The 23,662-nt window shown below is 37.7% G+C and overlaps 4 protein-coding genes across 15 annotated transcripts in view; all 4 read left to right on the top strand.

Moving 5' to 3' along the window:
• The window catches only part of LOC115730729, a 47,737-nt gene extending 44,841 nt beyond the window's left edge, over window positions 1-2,896 (top strand). Inside the window, exons 5-6 of the mRNA XM_048273812.1 lie at window positions 1,787-1,892; window positions 2,790-2,896. The gene's annotated coding sequence lies outside the window, so the exon portion shown is untranslated. The remainder of the gene's footprint in view (window positions 1-1,786; window positions 1,893-2,789) is intronic.
• LOC115728661 (disease resistance protein RUN1-like) overlaps window positions 1-23,662 on the top strand; it is a 1,102,447-nt gene that overhangs the window by 12,043 nt on the left and 1,066,742 nt on the right. The gene's annotated exons all lie outside the window — the stretch shown is intronic.
• Window positions 1-23,662, top strand: part of LOC115727781 — a 109,032-nt gene that overhangs the window by 38,448 nt on the left and 46,922 nt on the right. The window contains exon 1 of one of the 3 annotated variants that reach the window (XM_048273969.1): window positions 1,068-1,404. The exons of 1 other annotated variant lie outside the window; for it this stretch is intronic. In XM_048273969.1, the coding sequence (XP_048129926.1) occupies window positions 1,314-1,404 (91 nt within the window). In that variant the 5' untranslated portion in view covers window positions 1,068-1,313. Of the gene's footprint in view, window positions 1-1,067; window positions 1,405-23,662 lie in introns of those variants that run through there. One more of the 3 variants, XM_048274015.1, reaches the window with a different exon arrangement.
• The window catches only part of LOC115732506, a 73,238-nt gene that overhangs the window by 7,380 nt on the left and 42,196 nt on the right, over window positions 1-23,662 (top strand). The window lies entirely within an intron of this gene.

The following is a 23,662-nucleotide window of genomic DNA, read 5'->3' as shown; positions in this document are numbered from 1 at the left end:
TATTTAGTGCACTGAGAATAAAATAGTGAAGAAAACTATTTTTTTTTTTGACAAAAAATATTTTTCTGAAAAAAATATATTTCAAAGTAAGAAAAAAAATGACTTTCACTCCTCAATAAAAAAATCGTTCTCTTCTCCTCCTTCGGTAGCCTACTCGACCTTTCTCTTCTACGCCTATTTGCTTCTCATCCGTCGTCGCCGTCGTCGCCTCCGGAGTTCCTCTTCCTCCTCCTCCTCCTCCTCCGCCTCTCCGCCTACTTGCTCCTCATCTCTCTCCACCTCCAGAGTTCGTCCTCCTCCTCCTCCTCCTCCTACTCGGCATCTCCGTCTCCAGAGTTCCTCCTTCTCGCCCGCCTTCAGCTCCTCATTTGCAGTGTCGGGCACGGCCGGTTGAGCGAGGCTGAGGAGCGCGCTCGTTCGATTTGGTCCATTTCAACACGACCGGGTTAATCAACCAAAGCCGCGCTTGGTTGTCTCTCTTGGTAAGTCGATTCCTTCGCTTGGAATTCCTTTAGATTCTCGAGTGTTTGTTTCTCAAAGTATTTGCTGTGTGGAATTGCCGATTGCTAGCATTTGGGTTGGTTGAGATTATTTGATTCGTATTGAGAGCTCAGGATATTGAACGAGACCTCTTAATATGCTGGAAGATGAAGAAGCTGTGAATATTCTGAAGTAATTAATAGCCAGAGGATAAGCCAGTGTTTTGCTTGATTTATTCAGTGATTTGATTTGGATATTTTCCACAGTTCCGTTCGATTTCCACTTCTTTGAAGTGTTCGTGTCAAAATTCGTGAAGGTTCAACTCAGGTATGCAATTTCTTCTGTGAAATTTTGACTGCTTGGGAGTTGTTCAGAAGTTATGATCTGAAGCGAGTCATTATTTCAATCTTGCATACAAGTTCATCGGCGGAAATTCATTCTACCTGTTCGATGACGTGCAAAAATGCCATAGGAATGCACGTTCGTAGGAAAAACAAGTTCAACAGCCATTTCATCCATTGTTTAACCTCACACGGTTGGATTATTGTCTTGTTAGGCGCTCATGTTTCTTTTCACGCTTGATCCGATAGTTATGATATGATAATCCAATCTAAACTTGTCTCGTTGAAGCCTTTTTGTAGTCTGTCATTGCTCGAATCGATATGAAAACGAGTCTCATAGCTTGCAGATTTTTCTGAACAGAATTGGGTGTCCAAATTGTTGTTTGCCTATTCAGTTTTGCTCTGATTTCTCTCTGTTTTTATCCCTCTCCACTTTTGTATTGTGAATACTCGTAATGACTTTGGTCATCTATATGTGATGACTGGCAATTGATGATGGAAATTTTGTGGTGGCTGGAGACCCGGAGTAAAACATGTGTACGATGTTCTGAGTATGAAGTGCACGTATATGATTCTGGCGTATGTGAGCTCCATCGTTCAATTTGTGTAAAAACGTACCTGTAGTTGATTGGTACAAGGATACATAATGTTTACCTGTATTGTGTTCATGAGTGCTGTGGAGTGTTTATGTTCACAGGGAAAACAATGGAATGAGCGAAGGAAATCAAAGAAAGTTTTCCTTACCAAACAATGGAAAATATTTTCTGGTTCTATTTCAGGTTTCAGCTAAACACCAGAAAATATTGTCACTTCCCTGGAAAATGATTTTTTCGAAAATATTTTCTAGAATGTCACATTTTCTGCAGAAAAAAAACAGAGCCTAAGTTTTCTTATTCTTTCCTTTTTTTTTTTACTTTGTTTTCTTTTGTTTTACATCTTTCAGCCGCTGCGTTAATGCTGAGCAGCTTCGATATGGCAGTGAAGTTTCTGGATTGGTACGTGAAGATCACAGTCTTCTCAGCTCTCATCGGAGGCTCCATGGAGTTGTTCATGATCAAGACTGGCTTCTGTGTGAGAACTCTCCATTTCCTTTTGTTCCTACTTGCATGCTCCTGCAATTTTTGTTTCAACTTTTTCGACTTCTTTGTTGTTTAGCTCATAGCCAAAAATTGGCGAAACAGCTAGTTTTAGGCACTTTTAAGGAGTTGAATTAAATGCAATAGATTATCTGATAAACCTCGCTTTAAAGCTCATGAACTTTGTTAGTCTGGTGGCTATTGTGTTTAGTCGAACGGTTTCAGATTTTGCGTTGATGGGTTGTGTTCAAATTCGTCTCTTTTCGGATGAGCAAAGCATCATCTAGTCCGTTGCTTTGTGGGTGAAGTTGGCCATTCATGATTTCAGTGGTATGTCTCTGTTGCTAGCTTGTGGCAGGGAAGGGCTTTGATCTAGGCTGTTGTATTATCATGATCAACTGAATGTTCTTGCTGTTCTACATGAAATGCATAATGCCGAAAAAAAATGTTGCGTCTGGTGATATATGGCAATGCCAATGAGTTTGCGGTGTTCCACCATCTGTTGAGTATGCTCATGAGAATGGAGTTTATACAACTAATTATCTGTTCGTTGATAACATCTCTGGGAGAAACTTCTGGAATTTTAATTTGGATATGGTGATTTTAAAATTGAACTTACAACACTGATGCACTTCTTGAGAAAACATTGAGCAGATTGTTCTGCAGCTATTTCATGTCTTTCGGGGGATATGGGAGAGGTGAAATTTTTGAAGGAACACAATTAAATGCAGTGAATTGTAGCGCTGTTATGTCTGCAATTTCGTCGTTATCTTATTGAAGATAGATGAGCTTACCTCACTTGCATCTTTCAGGATGGACTTTGGTATAGACAAAAGATTGGGAGAATGTTGTTTGCTGGCCTTGTCTTCATTATAACTTGTACTTTTTGCAGACGATAAAGTGACTGTATTGGAGTCCGAGAAGCGGGCTTGGGAAAATTCCCCAGAAGCTCAGGCTATGAGAGAAGCTCTTAATCCTTGGAGAAATCATGATGCAGAATCAAAAAAGAATTCGTAGTGCTGCCATTGTTGAGTTATTCCTGGTATGATTTTTTCTCGAATGCTGTCATTGCCCAACAATTGAACGTTCTGTAAACCATGCTCTTGATGAAGAAGTCTGATTAAATTTAAAATAAATAGGTCTAAGTTATCGAGCAATTTTGCTTAACTCCTTCTGGTTAACGTGTAAACCATGTTTTCTATGAAAGATTTTGGCAATACGTCTTAATGATTCTGGCTATTAGACGTTGTGCATTATCATCAATTAGCCTTTCTGAATGCAAGCTTATTTTGACCCTTACATTTGCCCATTTTGTGGCTTACTTGTAAATGGCCAAGGGATGATGGGATGATCACACACTAGTTTACTTGATTATGTTTGTTCCTTTCGCCTGTATAATTTGGCAATGACTTTTTAAACTTGGACGACTATGCATAATGATGCTGGAAGCTGCGTCAGTGAGTTGACTATGTGAACTTCTAAACAATGGAGATTGTGTTCTTGATGCTCGAACTTTGTCTGCAGAAAATAAACCAAAATTATGCCGGACGCACATCTACACATCGGTTGTCTCTGTCCTGGAATGAATTTGGAACTTCCTGAAATGTGTTGAGGCGATTTTGTCTTTGGCTGCTTGGGAATAAATTTCCCATTCAGCGAGTGAGTTTTTCCTGTATGCAAGTTCTGGAATTTATATCTTCTCTTGGCATTGTTCTTTATGTACTTCCCTCATCATCATCCAATGTACTAAACATTCTTGTTGGCTTAGTGAAGAAAACTCAGTAGCTGTCATGTGCTTTTTCTCTTTGATCCATAAGAACTAAGTTTTACCGATGTAGACAACCAAAGCACGTACCCTGTCGTGTGCATCTCTCTCTGCTGTATTGTGTATTCCGAGTGGTGTTGGACAGGGAATATTCGCGTTGGAAAAAGCCTGATGTCCGAATAGCAAGTTTACTATCATTAACTACTGGGACAAAATTTTCCTTAAGATTATCAAAGCAGAGGTTCTATGCAATCGGGCTAGTGGACATAATTACTCGATATGAGGAGGGAAGAGCTGGTGATTTTTGTAGTTTCTTCTTCTTCATTTAACCATTGTTTAGGTCAAGAACAAACTGATGCCTTGAGGTAGAGTTGGCTGGTTCGACAGAACCGCCAGTTCCGATTCAGGAACCGGCGGTTCCGGTTCCAAAAAAAGGTGGAATCGGAACCGGCCCTTGAAGGACCGGTTCCGGTTCCGGTTCGGAACCGCCGGTTCCAAGGCCCAATTGCTCTTTTCACCAAACCTACTTCCTTTTTTTTTTTTTTAAACTCGGGTCGGAACCGGCGGTTCCGGGCCGGTTCCAACAATTTACAAACCGGAACCAGCCCTTGAGGGCCAGTTCCGGTTCCGGGTTGGAACTGTAGGCCCGATCAACGGGCTGGTTCCGGGCCCACGGGTCCATTTGGCCACCTCTACCTTGAGGTGATTCAGACCTTACACACTTTTTAAGGTTAAAATTCAGACTTTGGACTTTAAGAAACATGAATACTTACACAAAAATTTCGGTCGTGGCATTGCTCGATGGCCAGTCTTAATTGGGCTGATAAGGAAACTTAGTTGGATGTGCAAAAGCTAATGGATGATCAATATGATTATATCCTATCACCTCACAGGTGAGTGAAATAAAAAAAAAAGGTCGCCAAGTAAGTGCTTAGATGAGAAATTAGTGTGTTACAAGAAGAGAGTTTATGCTTAGATGATACTGATCATTTTGGGTAGCCCGTTCGTGGGGGGCAAGAATGGAAGTTTGCTTAAGAGAGGAGAATAAGTGGGCACGATAACTAATTTAATGAAAGGTTATACGCTCATGTCGTCGGAGTTAGATCATAATCCATTAGAGTGAGATTATGCATGGACTTCTCTTTGCTGCTTTATCGCCCTTAACCCACAGATTTGCGACAAAAGTAGCCATTAAGGTTGATCATACAAAGTTAGCATCTTCTAGTTTATGACGATTTAGTATGATGTTATGCGTCGAACAAATAGCACGGGCATCTGCTTTTACTTGAACCTCGGCATGGAAGCTTACTGCTGAAATGCGACTATTGCGTGTTGCCTATTTGATGGTTTTGGGTTAGCCGAAAGAGGAAACAGTTGTGGCGAGAAAATAGTTGGTAAACCTCCGCGAACAATTCTTTTTTCTTTTTTTTTTCTCCGTGGTCAATTTCTAAAGGCACGTTTGTTTGAGTGAAAGTATTTTTCGAAAATTAATTTTTTGAACTTTCACCTAGTCAACCGAAAAATCTCTCCGGTCAATGAAAATATTCATGAATAAAATTAAGAAAGTGAATTTCTAAATACAAAGATGCGAAAAGCTTTCCAAAATAGCTCTTGAATTTCTTAATATTTGATATCGTATTTTTATTTTTATTTTATTTTTCTTTGCCTCTCACAATTGCCCTAACCTCGATGAGAGCTAGTGATCGGTCATAGGCTCAAGCCTCACTAGATCCCGATGAGCTCAACCCTCGCTCGAGGCCGGCGAGGTTGACCCTCACCCGTGGCCTATCGTCAGCTGTCGTCGTGGCACGTTGACCGCTAGAGGTAGAAGGAAAAAAAAAAGACAATTAAAAAAATTGGAAATTTATTAAAAATTCATTTATTTTTGTAGTGATAAGATTGAATCATTTTCTAAATAAGATCCGAACACCAAAAATAGGTTTTCTATCATATATTACCAAATAAAGGAAAACTAATTATTTTTCTGAAAGATGACTTTCCGGAAAATATTTTCCTTTATCATGAAGTTTTCTCCCAAACAAACTCACCCTATTATTGCGTTAGGATTGTGTAAGTATGACCAAATGATTTCGCTAGGATTGCACAAGTATGACGAAGTGGTTTCGCGGGTCATTATTGCGAATTAGAAATGCAGAATTAAGTGGTAATCAATCTTTATTAGCCATTCAACAACTTGAGTTGAGCGATACGTCCCCATCCTCATTCTATGTGAGCCACTCAAAGAACAAATTCCCAAGGACACTTCTCCATATGTAAAACGCATGAATAGCTTGATTAGTGGCCAAAGACGCAACCGATGATGGTCCTCTGTTGTGCTTTGTCGGGCGACCCGAGAAAGTGCGTCGAATTCTCCGTCTGAGTGCGATGTCTTAACCTGCGTCGGCAAGAACCAGTTCAAGTGTCAAAAGGTTGAGATGAACTCTTGGTGCTTGGAGATCCCTCAAACATGGCCTTTCCTTTTCGATTTGGCCTGATGAGAAGGTTGTTTTGCAATCCCATTTAGGTGGGTGTTTGGTCAATCCTATCATCGTTGTGAAATTAGCTTCGGTTAGGGACACAATGCAGATTCGATACCCGCGCACAAAAGAAATTGACTTAGACACGGAATGAGCGGGGTAATTGTAGGAATCAAGTCCATCTGAACCGTTGATTTGAGCCCCTATGATAAGATCTACGTGATTAAAAATTTAGATGGGGGATCAACATAATTAACGATGTAGATGTTCTTGTCCAGTTAATCCATGTGATGACTTCTTTAATCATCGAACATATGCCCTTTTTATATCCATGACGTATGCATGCGTCAGCCTTAGTAATGGAAATAGTTTCAAGATCAAATTAGATTTCGTAATGTATCTTTATACTAAAAGGGTTTAAGTTGTTTTCAACTCTCTTTTTTTTTTCTTTAATTTCTTCTGGTTTAAATTTACCTTCACACGGACATAGACACACATATGGATGCAATGGCCATGAGAATACCAATGCTTCATGCCCTTTTCATTCTACACGTGTAGGGTCCGTTTGTTTCACAAAAAATGAGTGATTTGAAAGATAATTTCTAAATAATTTATCGCTTACAAGAATAAATGAATGAGAAATATTTTCATAGTCCACGAAACTATTTACACATAAAGTTGATGAAGAAAATCAATCCCACCAACACACGCAGTGGAATAGCACGAAAATAACATGCCCAAAATCAACTTGAATCACCGATCGGAGAATCATATCACAGAACGGACATATCTCGTTTTTCACATATTAAATGTACAATGCAACGAGAGAGTATTGTCGTCTACCGATCTCGCATTTTGGACAAGAGCGGGAAGCGTCATCTTTCGTTCTTCACTTTTCTTTCTCTTTGTACATTGAGAATGTAAGAGGAACGTCGTTTTTTTTTTAACCGCCAAAGGCGGTTATCCGATGTGGAAAAGGGCGGCAATAGCTTAGATAGGCAGACCACGGTCCTTCCCATGAATCCCAACAGTTGATGTGGATAGTGGAAATATTATTCATTGAATTAATTATTTTAAGCTATAAAAGCGATTATTTTGAGAAAAATATTATTGATATTTTTCATTTTTCATGAAACAAACGTACTCATGATATTTGTTGTTGTCACAAATTAATTAATGTATTGGAAGTTAAATAGTTGAGTCATGTCTCTTCATCGAGAGACACAAACAGAACACAGGACTAATTGGTTCAATTGGTGTATGTTTCCATATGTTTCCATTTGCTTTTTCCACACGATGTTCCCTTATATGAGCCCGTGAAAATTAGAGATTCTATGCATTAACAACCTCTCTCTCTCTCTCTCTCTCTCTCTCTCTCTCTCTCTCTCCCCCCTATATATATATATATATATATATATATATAGAGAGAGAGAGAGAGAGAGAGAGAGAGAGAGAGAGGTTGTAGGATCAACTTATCATCGTGTTGATTGAAGAAAAGAAAAAGAAAAAGGAAGGTAGCAGATTTGCGCGTTAGCCATTTAGCATCTAAGTCCGGTGTCATTTTAACTTGAGAATAATTGCACTAAAAGTCATAAAATTTATCGTAAAATTATAATGGTGTCCTAAAACATTCAAAAAATGTAATCAAGTCCTAAAACTTGTTAGATTGATGCAATCAAGTCCTTTCATTAATATCGTCAAAAGGTTGTTCATCTATTATAATCATACGGACAAACATTTTCCTACAACGTTCCCGATCAAATTTTCATGTTGATAAGACACTAGCACTACCATCACCAGTACTAGCAATAGTATTCCCCATCGTCAATTGAGTCCTACGTGAGGCAAACAATTTTAGTCTCTTATCTATATTTTGAGGACTCTTATTGCACCTTTTCAAGTGCTTCAACATAGTTGAAGTACCGTTAGCAACAATGTATATATACTTGGTCCCACAATACTTGCAAAACACTTGAATTTCCATTTTTTTTTCCTTTTTTCCTTTACGAAAGTGTCTCCATGCTTGTGAGATTCGTTTACTAGGATTAGGAGGACGATCATGAGATACCTTGTCTGAATCGAATGCCTCTACAAGGTCGTCTTCTTCACCTTCATGTTCTAATGAGCCAATATTCAGAATATTCGTCATATCATTGGATTGTTGCCCTTCCATTGACATGTGAATTGATCACCTGAATCAAGAAAAACATAGATTAGATTGAAGGCATCTAATGCGAACATCAAAGTATAAAGGGCCAACAACATGGAGTGAAGAAATCAAGCGTAACCATGAATTATTCAAGACATCTCCAAGAAATCATGAGATTCCAAAAGTCGACTATTCGTAACCTAAATATTGTGATTCGAAGAGTAGCTTCTCTAATGTTTATATTGATTATACTTTTGAGTGATTATAGGTGAAAAGAGGCAACGAAGCAGAATTCTACATTCCCAACAAAAAAAAAATCGCAATCCAAATTTGAAAGTAGAAGATTATGCCCAATTTCAAAGGGCAAAAGAACTAGAAAATTAATGATCTTCCATGGCTATTTCACGTGACTCTAAAAGGGCAAAATCTCACCTTTTTTAGTGCTTGAAAAAGGGAATTCACTAGGTTAGAGTAAATTTACGGATGTACTGATACATAGTTGCACGGCTTGTGAAGATTATGGGAATGAGAGAGGAAACGCAGAAGGCTGGTGTCAGATACCGTTCCTAAGGGAGCATTATACGTGAAGTTGAATAGATCACATGAGGTCTTATTGGGAATATCATCCTGCAAATTATCATACACTGCCTAAGTAGTGGGGAACTTGTAGCTAGACTAACTTTTTTTGTAGGCCGAATGCTTATTCTAGTGATTTCTTGCAAGAAATCCAAAGCTTGTTGCAGTTGATTTAACTACATGGCAAGGATGAGTAATGGGGATTGTAACCCTTGCAAATCAAGAGCTGCTTTCCAAGGAAAAAAAGAAAAACGAAAAAGTTCCGCCAATTCGGTGATTATGGGGTTTTTACCCGAGATCGAAGCAAAAAAGTGAGGATGAAGACGATGAGAGGATGCGGCGAGAAGAGCGACAGGTCGACAATAGGCGGGACTGCAAGAGGAGCAAGCGGAAAGGCAAAGGTGAGACGTGAGCGGAGAAGCGAAGGCGAGACGTGAGCGAAGAGGACTTAGGAAAATTTGGGTTAACTATTTCATGTTAACTGGTTCTTTTTTTCTTTTTTATTATTGTATTATTTTGTTTGAAGTCAAACATTTCTAATTATTTTTATAATTTTATGTATCTCTATATATATTCTAGGCGGTCCGGTTAGGTCTCATCCACCATGGAATCGGGGACCGGACCGCCCGGTCACCGGTTCTATTTATTGGGATCGGGGACCGGCCTGCCCCCCTCAAGGACCAGACCAACCCGGCCGGTCCGGTCCGGTCTCGGTTCGGTCTAGGTCTCGGTGCAGTCAAAGTCGTCAATCCGGTTTGCACACCCTTAGTTAGGTATGGATCGCTAAAATTGTGTTGCATTAAAATGGATCAATATGAGTCCATTTGGGTTTGAGTATTTTTCAATTGGCCCCATCCATTTGACGGGTTTATGCCAAAAAGTTATCAATAGGATAATTAAAGGCCGTGAAAATGCTTCGAGTATAGTACAATTATATTCGACAAAAAAAAGTACATTTATAAAGAAAGTGAGCCTCCGGCCATAGGTTAAAAAAAAAAAATTCATTAGTCAATTTTATTATGACAGCCTCTATTTCCATCTCATTTATTTGCTAAAGGGTTAATACTACGGAAAACCCCGAACTAGTACACACGTGACAAATTTATCATTAATTATTTTTTTGACCACAAAAAATCCCAAACTGGTACACTTGTGACCCCAAACTAGTACATACTTGACAAATTTATCCTTCGCTAGTTTTCGTTAAATTTAACATCAAATTGCTGAGTTAGATGGCATGTGGCGGTTCACGGGTATATCGGTTTGGGATTTTTACCCTCTATTTGTCATAGAAGTATCAATTTAGGATTTTTCATGATATTAACCCAATTTAACGAAGGGTAAATTTGTTACAAGTGTAATAGTTTTGGGTTTTTCGTTGTAAAAGAAATTAATTTATGGTAAATTTATTACGGATATACCAATTTGGGATTTTTTATAGTAAAAAAATAGTTTAGAATAAATTTATCATAGGTGTACCAGTTAGGGTTTTTCGTGGTCACAAAAACAATTTAGGGTAAATTTGTTATATATGTACCAATTTGAGGTTTTTCGCAATATTAACCCTTTGCTAATTCCACTCCATTTGTGAATAGTTCTTCAAGATACCCTTCAAATTAAAAATAAAACTTTTTAATCGTTCTCCCTATATCTCCTCGTGGCAAGGGATCTCACTCTCCCTCCCTTCTGTCGCGACCTAAAAATTCAGAAAAATTTTCAGGCTAATGGATTATCGGGTTAATTATTTAACTAACCTTCGGACTCTCCCAAGTCCATACCAAATCGCAACTTAAGGTTCAATTGATTAACATGCAATATATTTTAATTTTGGAGCCGCCACTAATCATTTATGGTAGGTCGATTAGAAACCTAAATAAAATAGCATGAGAACTATTTTATTCATACGAACCCGAGATTAAAAGTTCGGGGACCTGATTACGCCGTATTGCTCTAACGCCCTTTCGGTACCATTTTATTTCATAAAAAATCATTTGAGAAGGCAACATTAATTGATTTTAACCTAAGTCACTAACAAAGGTTATCATGCGGGTGCACAATCAATTAATGAACATCCAGAAGTCAATATAATCAAGAGAGTATGCGCCACAAAATTATTGTTTTCACTTTTTGATTTTTTTTTATATGAATGCATGAAAAAGTTATACTATATGCAATGCAATGTTATGAATTAAATGCAAGACTAAACTAGATGAGATACAAAAGATGACATACACATGAAAATTAACTTCGCGATGTATGAATTAATTAAAGTTCTAAACATGCAACTTTAAACTAAAGTATAAATATATGCTCATAGTTTAATTAAATTGATTACGAGATGTTGGAATAAATTAAATTAACCTAAGCATACAATTCTACATGCAATGCAAACTAACATGCAACCTATATGACATGGTATGAGATGACATAGCAAAGATGAATGACGTGGCGTGTATGACGTGGCATGGATGACATGGCAAGATGACGTGGCAAAGATGAATTTTTTATTTTCGGATGGATTTATTTCCTAAAATAGAACTATGCCAAAATAATTTTTATCTTGCATATTTTAGAGTTTATATTGACCTAAACCCTAATATATTGAAGATATATTATTTTAAACATAAGATTCTATTTAAACATGCAATTTCTATTCTAGTATGCAATCTTACCTAAATAAAAAAAATTAGATATGCACTATCTACATGATGTTATTTTTTAAAGATGCAATTTTCAGATATGCAAAGTGAATGAATGCAATTTTTTTAGAATTTTCAAGATTACATCATGCGACGGAGTTATTCTAAAAAAAATATGACAATCAAACAATTCAAGTCAAAATAGGAAAGTGAATATGCCAATCAATGCCAATCAAGAAAGTGGATATATCAATCAAGTTTTGAAATATTTCGCGAATATTTGAGTTCAATCTTTAATTCGTAATCTTACGATTAACGATTGAACTCAAATCCTTGCCTAATCGAGTATTGACGTTCTCGATCGTGCGACAAGTTGCGAATTAGGAAAGAAAATTTTCCTAATCAACCTGTATTTTGAAAAAATATCCACTTTTATGCAATATATTCAAGATGTGCAATATACGCTAAGATATGCAAATATTTTCAAACAAGCAAGTGGATATACCAAAGTTCAAGATAGGAAATTTACCAGTAATTGCGAAATTCAATTTCCTAATTTGAACTTTTGTTCCTAAAATTTGCAGCTCTTGTTGCTTGAGAAACGGACCCGGCTAGCTAAGAACTTGCGGCGAGCCTATGAGCTCAATCAAACAGGAATTTGCAGCAATGAACTTGGACCTTAACCAGCGTAAATAGCGAGGAATTTGACCCTCCGAAAGTGTGATAAACCGCCCTAATTGTGAGCCAAAATCTGCACTGATTAGTCGCAAATAATCACTAAAATAAGGCTGTTTTTATCACCGAATAGGAGCAAATCTGAACACTAATTTGCAGCGAACTAACTCCCAGTACAGCAGGGAACTCGGCACTGATTATCAACCAGAAAAATGCCCAAACAGAGGCTCGAAAGTTGGCTGAAAAGCCAACCAATCTCCTGGACAGCGGCTACTTCAACGGTAAGGTTGGGTCGGCACAAGCAAAAGCGAGCAACGGCGACAACTCGAACTCAAGAGCGGACATCAACGTCGGGGGATGAGTAGCGACATCTGGGACTGCTGGTGGTGTCGTTGGGATTGAGGAATAGCGACGTCGGCTTCAGGTGGATAGGCGACGGAAAGTGAGATGGCGTATGGGAGCTCCACCGGACAAGACCATCGTCCTTCAAGCTTTTCCTCTCACGTGTTATCTAGAGCTTGTGAGAAGGAATTTTTTTTTTTTTTTTGAATTTTCTGACTGAGTCCCCCCCTTTTTCAACGTGAACATGAGTCTTATATAATGCTAGGTTTAGAGCTTCTAGCGAATATTTCATTTCCTATCTTGAGATAAAGGATATTCTCAAAGAAATCTCAAGATTTGACAATAAAATACTGAATTATCCTCCAAGTTTTATTTTACTAATTGGCATTATAAAAAATTTGGCTATAACAATGGGTTCAGCCGAATTTTGTGTGAGCTCGGGTTCATCGCTCGTCCAATTAGGTCCTCGCACCGCCGATGCAGATAAATACTAATGCAAATACGTGAACATAAAATTGAGAAACATTAAATATCTTATGCATGAAAATTATTTTTGGTGAGAACTAAAGTTAATTCTCATTTTTTATGCAAGATAAATGATTTAAGAAAAACCAAAATTTAGGAGTCAACACCTTCTCTTTTTTTTTTTTTTTTGTCTGGTTCTATCCCTATTATATTATACAAGCGACATTATATGCACTATGTGCCATGCAGATTGCGATAACCCTACTCCCTTCTCAAGTAGTTTTGTTTTTTCGCTCGACCAAGTTAAGCAACGAGTGCATAAGAGAGGATGTCACTTGCCGTTAGAGATTTCAAATAGGTAGGTTGAGTCGAATATGGTTCGACCTATATTGATCCATTTAAGCCGTTTTAATTTATTTTCATGTATTACAAATATAACGACTCAATATCCAATCCGACCCATACTCGAGCCAACCCATATTACTAAAATATTTTCATATTTAATTTAATTTAGCGAAACTAATGAATTATTAAAAAATTATGAACAATATTTATAATAAAATAATAAAAACTATTTATTCTTATTTTTTATTTTTATTTTTTTAGTTTCTGTTTATGTTTTCCTTTTTATTTTTATTTCTATTTTATTTCTTTTTCTTGTTTTCAAAGTCTGGAGAGGGCCCGACCCTTGCCCAGATTTTTAATTTTTTTTCATAACAAATTAAAAGTTTGGTCGCTTGTTGCACCCGCCCCACCGCTATTGCCTGTCGCAGTCACCCACACGCCCAACTGCCTCCGATGCCGCAGTCGCGGCCCACCATAACTACCCCCACTGCCATTTTATTTGACCTTTTCTTATATATTCTTCCATCAGTAACGTAGCGTCAGTGCCACCATGCCCCCACAACCCCCAAAACTCCCGAACCCGCGCGAATTTCACGACTCTCAAAGCAAGAAAAAGAAGGGCAAAAGAGAACTCTCCTTCCATCTCTTTCTCTCTCTCTCTTGTCGCTCCTAGGTAGTGGTGGGTTTTATTGCTATCTGTGATTCGTGTGCAGCGAGGTCAATCCCCAAAGGGCTATGGCTGACAGAATCACGGGGAAGGTCAAGTGGTCCAGCGACCAGAAGGGGTTCGGCTCCATAAGCCCCGACGACGGCCCCAAAGATCTCTTCGTCCACCAGTCTCCCCGATCGCTTTTGCAGCCTCGCCGAGGGTGAGACCGCCGAGTTCTAGATCGAGTTCAATGGCAGCCTTTCCAAGGCTGTCGACGTGACTGACCTCGGCGATGCCGCGTTGCAAGGGACTAGCCGAGGTGGAGGGAGTAGGGGTAGTAGTTATGGAGGTGGCTAGGGCAAGGCCGGTTATAGTGGGGGTAGTTACAGCCTTGGGGGTGAGTAGGCAGAGGCGGCAGCAGAGTGAGGCCACTATCTACCGGTCGTCGATTTTAATATTGAAGCGTTTTAGCAATATATGTCGGATTAGGTATGGATCGGGTATGGATTATTAGATTTATATTGCAAGGAAACGGGTCAAAATGTGTTAAACGGGTCAATATCGATTGGACCATTTTTGACCCAAACCAAATCAAATCAAACCCGATCCGATCCAACCCGCTCATTTGACATGCTTCAATGAGAGTCAATTTCAAGATCCTCAAAGACAACTATCTACAATTGTCATTAATAGTTTCAAGTTGCAAGCTTTCAACGTGTGCTGCATTTATTTCTTCGAGCATTTACAGCAACCATAAGGCACTAGGTATCTTTCCAATGAACCAATTGTTCGTTCTCACTATTTTCTAACTTTTCATATTTCCCAGTGAGTCAGATAGCTCTTTAATGCAAGTGTAGGAGATATCGAACTCAAGTAGTGATTGCATATTGCCAATTGAGTCCAGAAGCTTGTGTATACATCTACATTCTTCTTTAAAGACAAGTATTCAAGGCTTGTCAGAGATTTAATCGATAGAGAAAGTTGTGTAAAATGTCCACGTTAGCATCCGTAGCGCTATGTAGGACAATCGGTATCCACGTTAGCGATTTTCAGCCAAAATTGGCCGGATGGACTCAATTAACACGAATATAAAAGATTTAGAACTGAATTAACACCAATAATTCAATGCGCTCGTGGGAAATATCTATGATATTTAGGCATTACTTAATTCTTCGATGCTGAATATCAAGAGTCGAAGGATCTCGAAATTCTTAGTGCTTTGCATTGTTCATCGTTGAAGATAACATATTCCATTGGTCATTTGACATCTCTATCAAGGATATCTTTCAGAAGCACCATAATTACACAACTTCCCCTATCGATTGGAGCTGTTACAAGCCTTGAATACTTGTCTTTGAAGAAGAATGTAGATGTATACAGAGGATGCTAGACTCGATTGGCAATCTGCAATCTCAAATTGAGAAAAGATCACCCAGACCGTTTATTTCGAATGAAAACAAGTGTAGCAGTATCTCAACAGTTAGAAAAATTCCTCTGGGTTCACGAATCCAGTGAAGGATTGAACAATCGATTGTACTTGACTCCACTTTTTTTGTCCATCGGCATTTCCTAGTCTTCAGCAATGTCGGGCACTGTTGGTGCCTTGCGTGTGATTACCAATGTCCAAAAACTATTTTCTAATTCTAATGGCTCTGATGATCCAACCGAGTGAACCTACAAAAAAAATTGAAAGAAGGGAAAATGAAAAGAAAAGTACTCACCGCAGAGGTCATCATGCTTGCTGGCCGGTCCTGATTATATGATGTCGTTGATTTTCGACGGGCAAGTTGACTGCAAGATCAAAATGCACTCTTGAACCGTTGACAAGAAATTTCTCGAGCGGGAGAAATGTCGAGAAATGCTTACCATGCTAGAAGAACATTCTTATGGAATTTTGATTATTTCAAAAGTATTCTCAGTACTAATATCGATCATAATAAGTGCAGATGTTGTGAAGACTACGTGAATGTCAATTATCCATGTGATATCAGTAAAGACGAGAACCAATATAGTGTCATTTAAGAAAACAAGTGCTACTATGATAAGTGGCTCTTCGTGGCTTGGAGGTACCAGAGAAAATCTCGTGTCTTTAGAGGTGATTGAATGTTGATAAACTGAAAAGATTATTGGATATGCAATTACCTGTCGTTTTATCAATATCATTTTTGAAAATCATCAACCAACTTTTGACAATGTGCACGTGTTGATGATGAGTTTTGAATCGTGCTGATGTCAGGTTGCTAGCGTTGTATTCGCCTGAATATTACCATTCATCTAATAGAAAATTGGCCATTAAAAGCTTGGAATCCACAACGTAAAAACCACAAAAGAATTGGAAAAGCAATTTGATCAGTGAAGTAACAGCCACAGCAGACTCTATCTTAGGAAACGTGCAGATGCCGGAGGAAATTGTATGGGGAATCCCAATTCCGGCAAAGGGCTCCGACCTACTCTCCAGCAACTATCTTGATTTTCTTCAGAGTCTTAAACATGATGTTTGAAGATTTCTATATAAAGTGCATTAGCGAGCTTGAAAGGGTTGAACAGAGAAATAATGAGATGGAGTTCACCTTAGTTGTCTAAAATCAGAAAATGTCAGCCTTCTGTCTGATATTTCCAGTAAAGGTTTTGTATTGCTTTCTAGTTGCAACAAGTCATGTGTACAAGTGTAAGGGCAGTGATTTTGTCCTGATAATATGATCTATCAACTGATAGGGACAACACTTACCGATTGTAACTTGTATTGCAAATTTTAATGGAATTCAGTCTGAGTTGAGATTATTATCTGGAGAGTGGACATAAGCTTAAAAATAAAGCCGAACCATTATGAATCAGTGTGTGCTTCACTTCTTCGATTGATTGTCATCAGTCATCATCACCCTTCTAAGATGTGTTGTTAGTCCCAGTATACCAAACCATCTCTCTCTCTCTCTCAATTGTTACGGAACATCTCAAAATTACACGGCTCTATCAAATCTAAGCGACCGTTGAGTCGGGTCATGTTGTCTATGTATTTGGATTTGGCAGAGGCCATTGTGGGAGTCCACAAGTGAGGGTTGTTTTTTTGTCGGGGCAACCACACTATGATGCTTGGACTGCAATGTCAACATTGTGAAGCTACAATATTCTTCTAATTTAAAGACAAACTAGGAAGAAGATATATGCAAGTGCGGATAAAACAATCAAAGGACATTTTGATATGTTAACTATAATAAGGGTGTCTTTAATCAAAGAAGGAGTGAAAATAGCACCACCTTTTTGGTAAACTAATTGCAATAAACATAGTGTTCTTCTTTTATTTTTAAATTCATTTTTTTTTGGTATATTACTGACAATTTGGCTTAAACCCTTGGTACTAATACATAATATCAGTTTATGATAATTGAAACTCTTCAGCTCACTCAAGACTAGTATCTCTACTTTTTTCTGAAACACAATCCTTCTTTTCTACTAATATCTTCAATCAATAATTTTGTAAGTCGAATCTTATCATCTTAAAAGTTATAAATAATGTTGCAAAAAAGCTGTAAAAGTTTTATCTTTCCACATTTACATGGATACAATTTCTTCGTACTATAATGAATAATACCTTTTTATTCATCAATAATTTAAATATTTAGCAACAAGGGAATTGTACCAAATCATTTAAACAATCGTCTTTTGTCGACACGCAAAGCGCGGGTATACTTTTACTAGTAGTACTAGAAAGGAACCTTATTATTGATTATAAAGATTATATATTAGTGCACCCGAAAATATCGACTAGAAAGAAACAAGGAGAGGAACAAAAAGGACTATTTTTGTTTATGCAAAGAGAAATAATACTTTTGTAAGCTTGGAGGAATGGTACTTTTGATCACTCAATTTGATAGTATAAGCTCGGTTATTTTTCTCTATTTCTGAAAATGAATACATACAAGAAAGTTTTTTATATACGAGATTTTGCATTCATGACGACGGTGAACTCTCTTGCCCAAAAAAAAAAAAAAACATTGGTAATTCTACTCCAAATTCTAGAACATCTTTTTTTATTTTCTTCGTTAATTTTCTTACATCACATCATGTATTTTCGGTTCATTACCAAGACCATAACTTATCAGTATATACACTACACCGGCAAGTGCACATTGAATTTTCATTTCTCCCTCAAAATCTGAATTTGACTCATTCTGCTAGTGCGTTACATTTCTTTGGCTTTGAACAAAGTTTGCAGCAGACTTGAACTTCAGCATCTACTTTTCCTTAACATGTACATTAACAGATCCCTTCCCTAAGAATGGTAACTGGGCCATGCCGGCCCAGACCCGGCACAGACCGGTCCTCTTGGGCTTGAGCCCGTTAGGGGGCATACCAGGCGAGGCCTGTTAACAATGAGGGAGGGCATTGGCCAAGGGACATTTTTTTTAAGGCCGATTGTAGTATGAACAAAAAAATGAAGATAACGACAGTAATTTAAATATGAATTTTTATCCTTGCACATTTCTTTTGACTAAGAGCTTGGGGACAGCACAAAAGGCACGCTAAAGCATTGGTGGCTCTTCTTTTCCACGTTACCATATCCTTTGCTTTATCGCTTTGTACCTTCCCATTGTCGCTTTGCTTTTAATAGGATTTTTCCTCGGATTCTCCTAACCTTTCAACTCGTAGACATTGGAGGAGGATGTCCACATCGTATATTTGACAAATATGTTCAATAGATCAACTCAGAGTTTCTATCTTGGCCTCCTTGTCTGACGTATAACAGCACTTATCCTTATTATTATTATTATTATTATTATGTATTTTCGTTGCTTTTGGGTGACTCTAAGCACGTGGATACTGATCTTGTCGATTAATATCAATTTATATCTAGCGTTTGAATTATTGGTGCAATTCTAGTTGCCAACTACTTCGATTAGATAAATCAAATCATTAAAGAAAGACTTACTTAGACAATGAGGTCTTCTAATCAACGCTAATGTTCTGCGGTAAAGGAATAAAGGTCTTGATAGTGGGGCTCCCATTTATGGGAAAAGTCCTTTTTTTTAAAAAAAGAAAAGTTTAAAAGAGAGGGATTTAGGTAGTGGATCCCACGAACTCTCTCTTCTTCACCGAGCTATAGAGCTCGTGGAGGATGCTCAATTTTGATTAAAATGGAAGAAGTCTGAATTCCAAAATCTACAGCGAGACTTTGGACTATAGATCACTAAAACAAAAGTTTTGTGGAGTGTAACCAAAGCTGAAGCTATAGGAAATCACATTTGATCTTTTATTGATCTCAATTCAAGGAATTTGACACTTCCCAAAGAGGCTTTTCATCCACACATTCATATTCTCCCCATGAGAAAAAATCAATATGGTCCTGGTTATTTGAATGGTATTTTGCTAGCCTGGGTCTGTCCACCGATTAACCTTCCGCTAACATTTCGCCGCTTTAATACTCGCATTTGTTAGCAAGCACAGCTGAAGTACCTATGAAGTACGTTGATTTTCTGGTAATATGAAAACCTTAGGCAAGAATCCAAATAGCCACCTAAGTGTAGGATTTTTATTTAAATTTTGCCCGTCAAGTAAATGGGCATGTATTTGTAGTTAAGGTTTCATTCATTTCGAGGAAAACAACTCCCAGAAAAAATATTTGTTCGATTTTTCGGCGTTCATTTCTCGGAAAATAAATGAGTCAAGGAAAATATTTTTCTCCCATTGAAAAAACACATTCAAAAGTGGAGGAAATGATTTCCTCTATTTGAAAAGAGAAAACCATTTTCCCTCATTTTTTCTCCTTCACATTCCTTTTATGTTTAAGTATTATTTATTTTTATTTTATTTTATTTCTTTTATATTTTCAATTTTTTTATCTTTTTAATTTTTTTAATTATTTCTTTTTCTTTATATTTTCTCTTTCCTCTGGCGGTCGCTGGCCATGGCGATTGCGAGTGACCAATCGAAGAAGACGAGAAAAGAGAAGAAATGAAAAGAATTAAAAATTCGATTTAAAAAAAATAAAAAGGAGAGATAATGATAGAAAATTATTAAAAGGAGTATACAGAGGAAATTGATTTTCCTTACTAGACGGAGGAAACTATGTTCCAATTCATTTTCAAGTTTCAATCGAATTCTAGAAAAGAGTGTCATTTTTTGAAAAATGACTTTTTGAAAAACATTTTAAAAAACACTTCATCTTTTGTTTCACAACACAGACAAGCCTAAATATGAATTTCAAAAGAATAGTGAAAGGGCCAAATCTCTAAAACCAACCTTAGAAAGGGGCAATTTTCGTTCTCGAGATATGAGAAGAGATAACCTTTCCTCGAAGCGCACGTGAAATGCTGCTATTTCTATTCTTTTTCTTCCTCAAAGCAAGTGCAGTATGAACATTGTTTAGGAAATGCCAGATGAAGGACAGTGCCCTTTTCCTATTTCGAGATAAAAAGACATGCATTGTCAACTTTGACAGGCTGGAGTGATGTGGCAATGAATCATTCTCCTTGAAAATTTGTAGCACATGGCCCACGACTCTGCATTGCATATTTGTAAGTCAAGACACTGGAAGCAACGGTTGTCACATCATGTTTGGTCCACGCTGATTTAAAAAAAAGAGTACAAGTCATAATTACAGCTGATGACCATACGCGGGACCAATTTTAATTTGATTGTTTGTTTCCAAATACGGATATTAGTTTCAAGAATTATGATGGGACTAACATATCCAGAATGGTTTTACAAAGTGACTAAGTTAATTAATTATAGACATGTCGAAGAATTCCTGAAAAAGTTTGCTGATATAAAAAAATAATGTTGAAATCAGCAAAATTTAAAATCATAATTTGTTAGTATTGACACCTAATTTTATCGGTCCAGATTTAGTTTAATTTATTTCCTTTTTTAAGTTATTTATTTTTGTTTGAAAATAGAATAGACCAAAATAGGTAAAATCGGCTTTTTTTTTTCCTTTTATTGTTGCAAAAAGAAAAGAGAAATAAAAAAAATTATAAGAAAACAACAATAAAAAAAAAAAGAGAAAAAAATGCGGCCCACTTGGTTCACTCGTGTCCACCCATTCCCAATCTCTTCACGTCCAGTTCCACACGCACACACCCAAAGCAGACAGATAAGAGAATATCTGCTAAACAGAGACGCAAGTGTAGTGACCTCCCGAGATCTCCATTTGTAATTCGCTCAATTTATTTTTTTAAAGCGATGGAGAGGGGCCTTTAGCCCTGTTCATCGTTAAACTCAATACCCGAAGAGAAAAAAGATAATAATTCCAACTCTCATGAGGGCATTTGGGTCATTTCGACCAAGCTAAAGACAAATGCAATTGATAGGGGGAGGAAGGAGCAGAGGAAAGAGCAGGGGTCATGGTCACTGATTACGAATGGAGCGTGTGCTGTCACCTATCTGTCGGTGGTCACATGGCTATGGGGAGCGGTAATATCGCGTGTCCAAGCTCACGTATACCGATATATCACCAAAAATTTCAAAATAATACATTAATAATAAATTTATCTCAAATTTATTCTTTGATCACAAAATTTTTTAAATTAATACATTTATGATAAATTTATTTTAAATGTATTTTTAAATACCAAAAACTTCACATTGGTACAATTGTTACAAATTTTCCATTCCCTACTGTACGTTAAATTGCGGACCCTAAACTAGTTATCTATAAGAAATATAAAATAAAAAATCCAAATGTGCCGCATGCACGTCATCCAACTCAACAATTTAAAATAAATGATACTTAAATTTATCACAAGTATATCGGATTTTTTTTAAAAAAATTTTTTAAAAAATTTATAAAAATCACGGGTATGTAGATTCTTCATGATTAAAAAATTAATTTAAAAGAAATTTATCGCATATTTTCTAGTTTAGAATTTTTTATTATATTAACTTTAATTAGAATTCTATAATTCAAAAAGAACGAGCAAGAAAAGAATCTACGATGGTGCAGAGAAAAGAGGAGAATTGGGTTGGGAAGGGCCCCACTCAGTCTTTTTTTGTGTTGAAAAACCTGCATTTTGCCAAACTTTCGCAGGCTGCAATCAATCTTTCTTTCTTATTTGACCAATTCGGGCAAACTGGCCCTCGACTCTCTGCATTTTTTGAGCCAATCCTCGTTTCCAAGTTCAATGACCTACAGAGAGATCTCCATTTTTCAGTTTCGGCTTCCAGACTTTTCCATCTCTCGCTCCCACTGCTTTTGCTGCTATCCCGTTCAATTTCTTTCTTGAAGGGGAGATCAAGTGAGATCAATGGAGGGAAATGGAAAAAACGACGCATCGGTGAATCCTATGAAACAAGGACAGGCTCTTCTTCTAGTCACGAAATGGCTACTTCGTCCGGACATGACTATGAAGTATTCTTGAGCTTCAGAGGACCGGATACTCGGTCAGGTATTACTGACCACCTTTACACTAGGCTTACAGGTTTGGGAATCCGCACATTTAGGGACGACGAAGATCTCCGCAAAGGGGAAGAGTTTGCCCCGGAACTTCTCGATGCAATTAAGCAGTCCAAGATCTTAGTACCTATCTTTTCGAAAGGTTATGCCACTAGCGTATGGTGTCTCAAGGAGGTAGCCCAAATGGTCGAGTGCAATAAAACCGGGGGACAAAAGATCATGCCCATTTTTTATGATGTGGAGCCTTCGGAGGTTCGAAACCAAACCGGGGGTTATGAAGACGCCTTTCTTTCACATGAGGAAAAGAAGCGACATGACGAAAAGACCATCGGAGAGTGGAAGGCTGCTCTCAGCGCAGTTGGGGCAATAAACGGATGGGACCTGCATAGCAAGGGGGAGAACAGGTGACTGCTTTTAGCATTCCATCTCAAGTTCCTTCTATAGTTAAACTCGATGCAGTTCAGTTGGTTTCTTTTCTAGATTTGTCCCATTTCATTCCCAGCAACATTTTTTTGTCATTTCAGGTCATTCATTAACACTAAGTCCCGCTCCTATTTAATCGAAATGGAATAAATCGTAGAAGAACACATTTAGAATAGGTCTGTAGTTTTCAATGTGGTCTTGTCAGAAGATTGTTTGCTTCAATTCAGTTTTCTAACTCATTGCCCTTTTGACCTCCTACATGCACTAGGCAAGAAGGTGAGTTCGTGGAACAATTCACGCGGGAGGTTTTCAAAGAGTTGAAAAAGGATTCTCTAGTAGTATCAGACAACTTGGTCAATGTCGACAATCATGTGGATGCAATCATGGGAATGATAGGTGCTCAAACAAATGAAACACGGATTGTAGGAATCCATGGGATGGGTGGCGTCGGAAAGACGACTACTGCCAAAATCATCTATAATCGGCTTTCAGAAAATTTTGAGGGCTGTTGCTTTTTGTCCAACATCCGTGAAATGTCAGAAAAACCCAAGGGTATTGAATGCTTGCAGAATCAACTCATCTCCGACATCCTCAGAGACAAATGTACGGAAGTAAGAAACATTGATGATGGGATTAAGATCATCAAAGATAGGTTATCTAATAAAAGAGTCCTCCTGCTTCTCGATGATTTGTATGAAAAGAATCATATGGATGAACTTGTAGGTGAGCGTGATCGGTTTGGTAAAGGGAGCAAACTTATTATTACTACTAGAAACAAAGAAACTCTTGTTGCCCTTGGAGTGGACGATCGCTATGAGCTTACGGGCATGGATCATGATCAATCTCTTCAACTTTTTAGCAAACATGCCTT

Source organism: Rhodamnia argentea, chromosome 1 (genome assembly GCF_020921035.1).
Source record: "Rhodamnia argentea isolate NSW1041297 chromosome 1, ASM2092103v1, whole genome shotgun sequence".
Lineage (NCBI taxonomy): Eukaryota > Viridiplantae > Streptophyta > Magnoliopsida > Myrtales > Myrtaceae > Rhodamnia > Rhodamnia argentea.
Note: the sequence above shows the minus strand (reverse complement) of the source record. Positions and strands in the feature narration are given on the sequence as shown.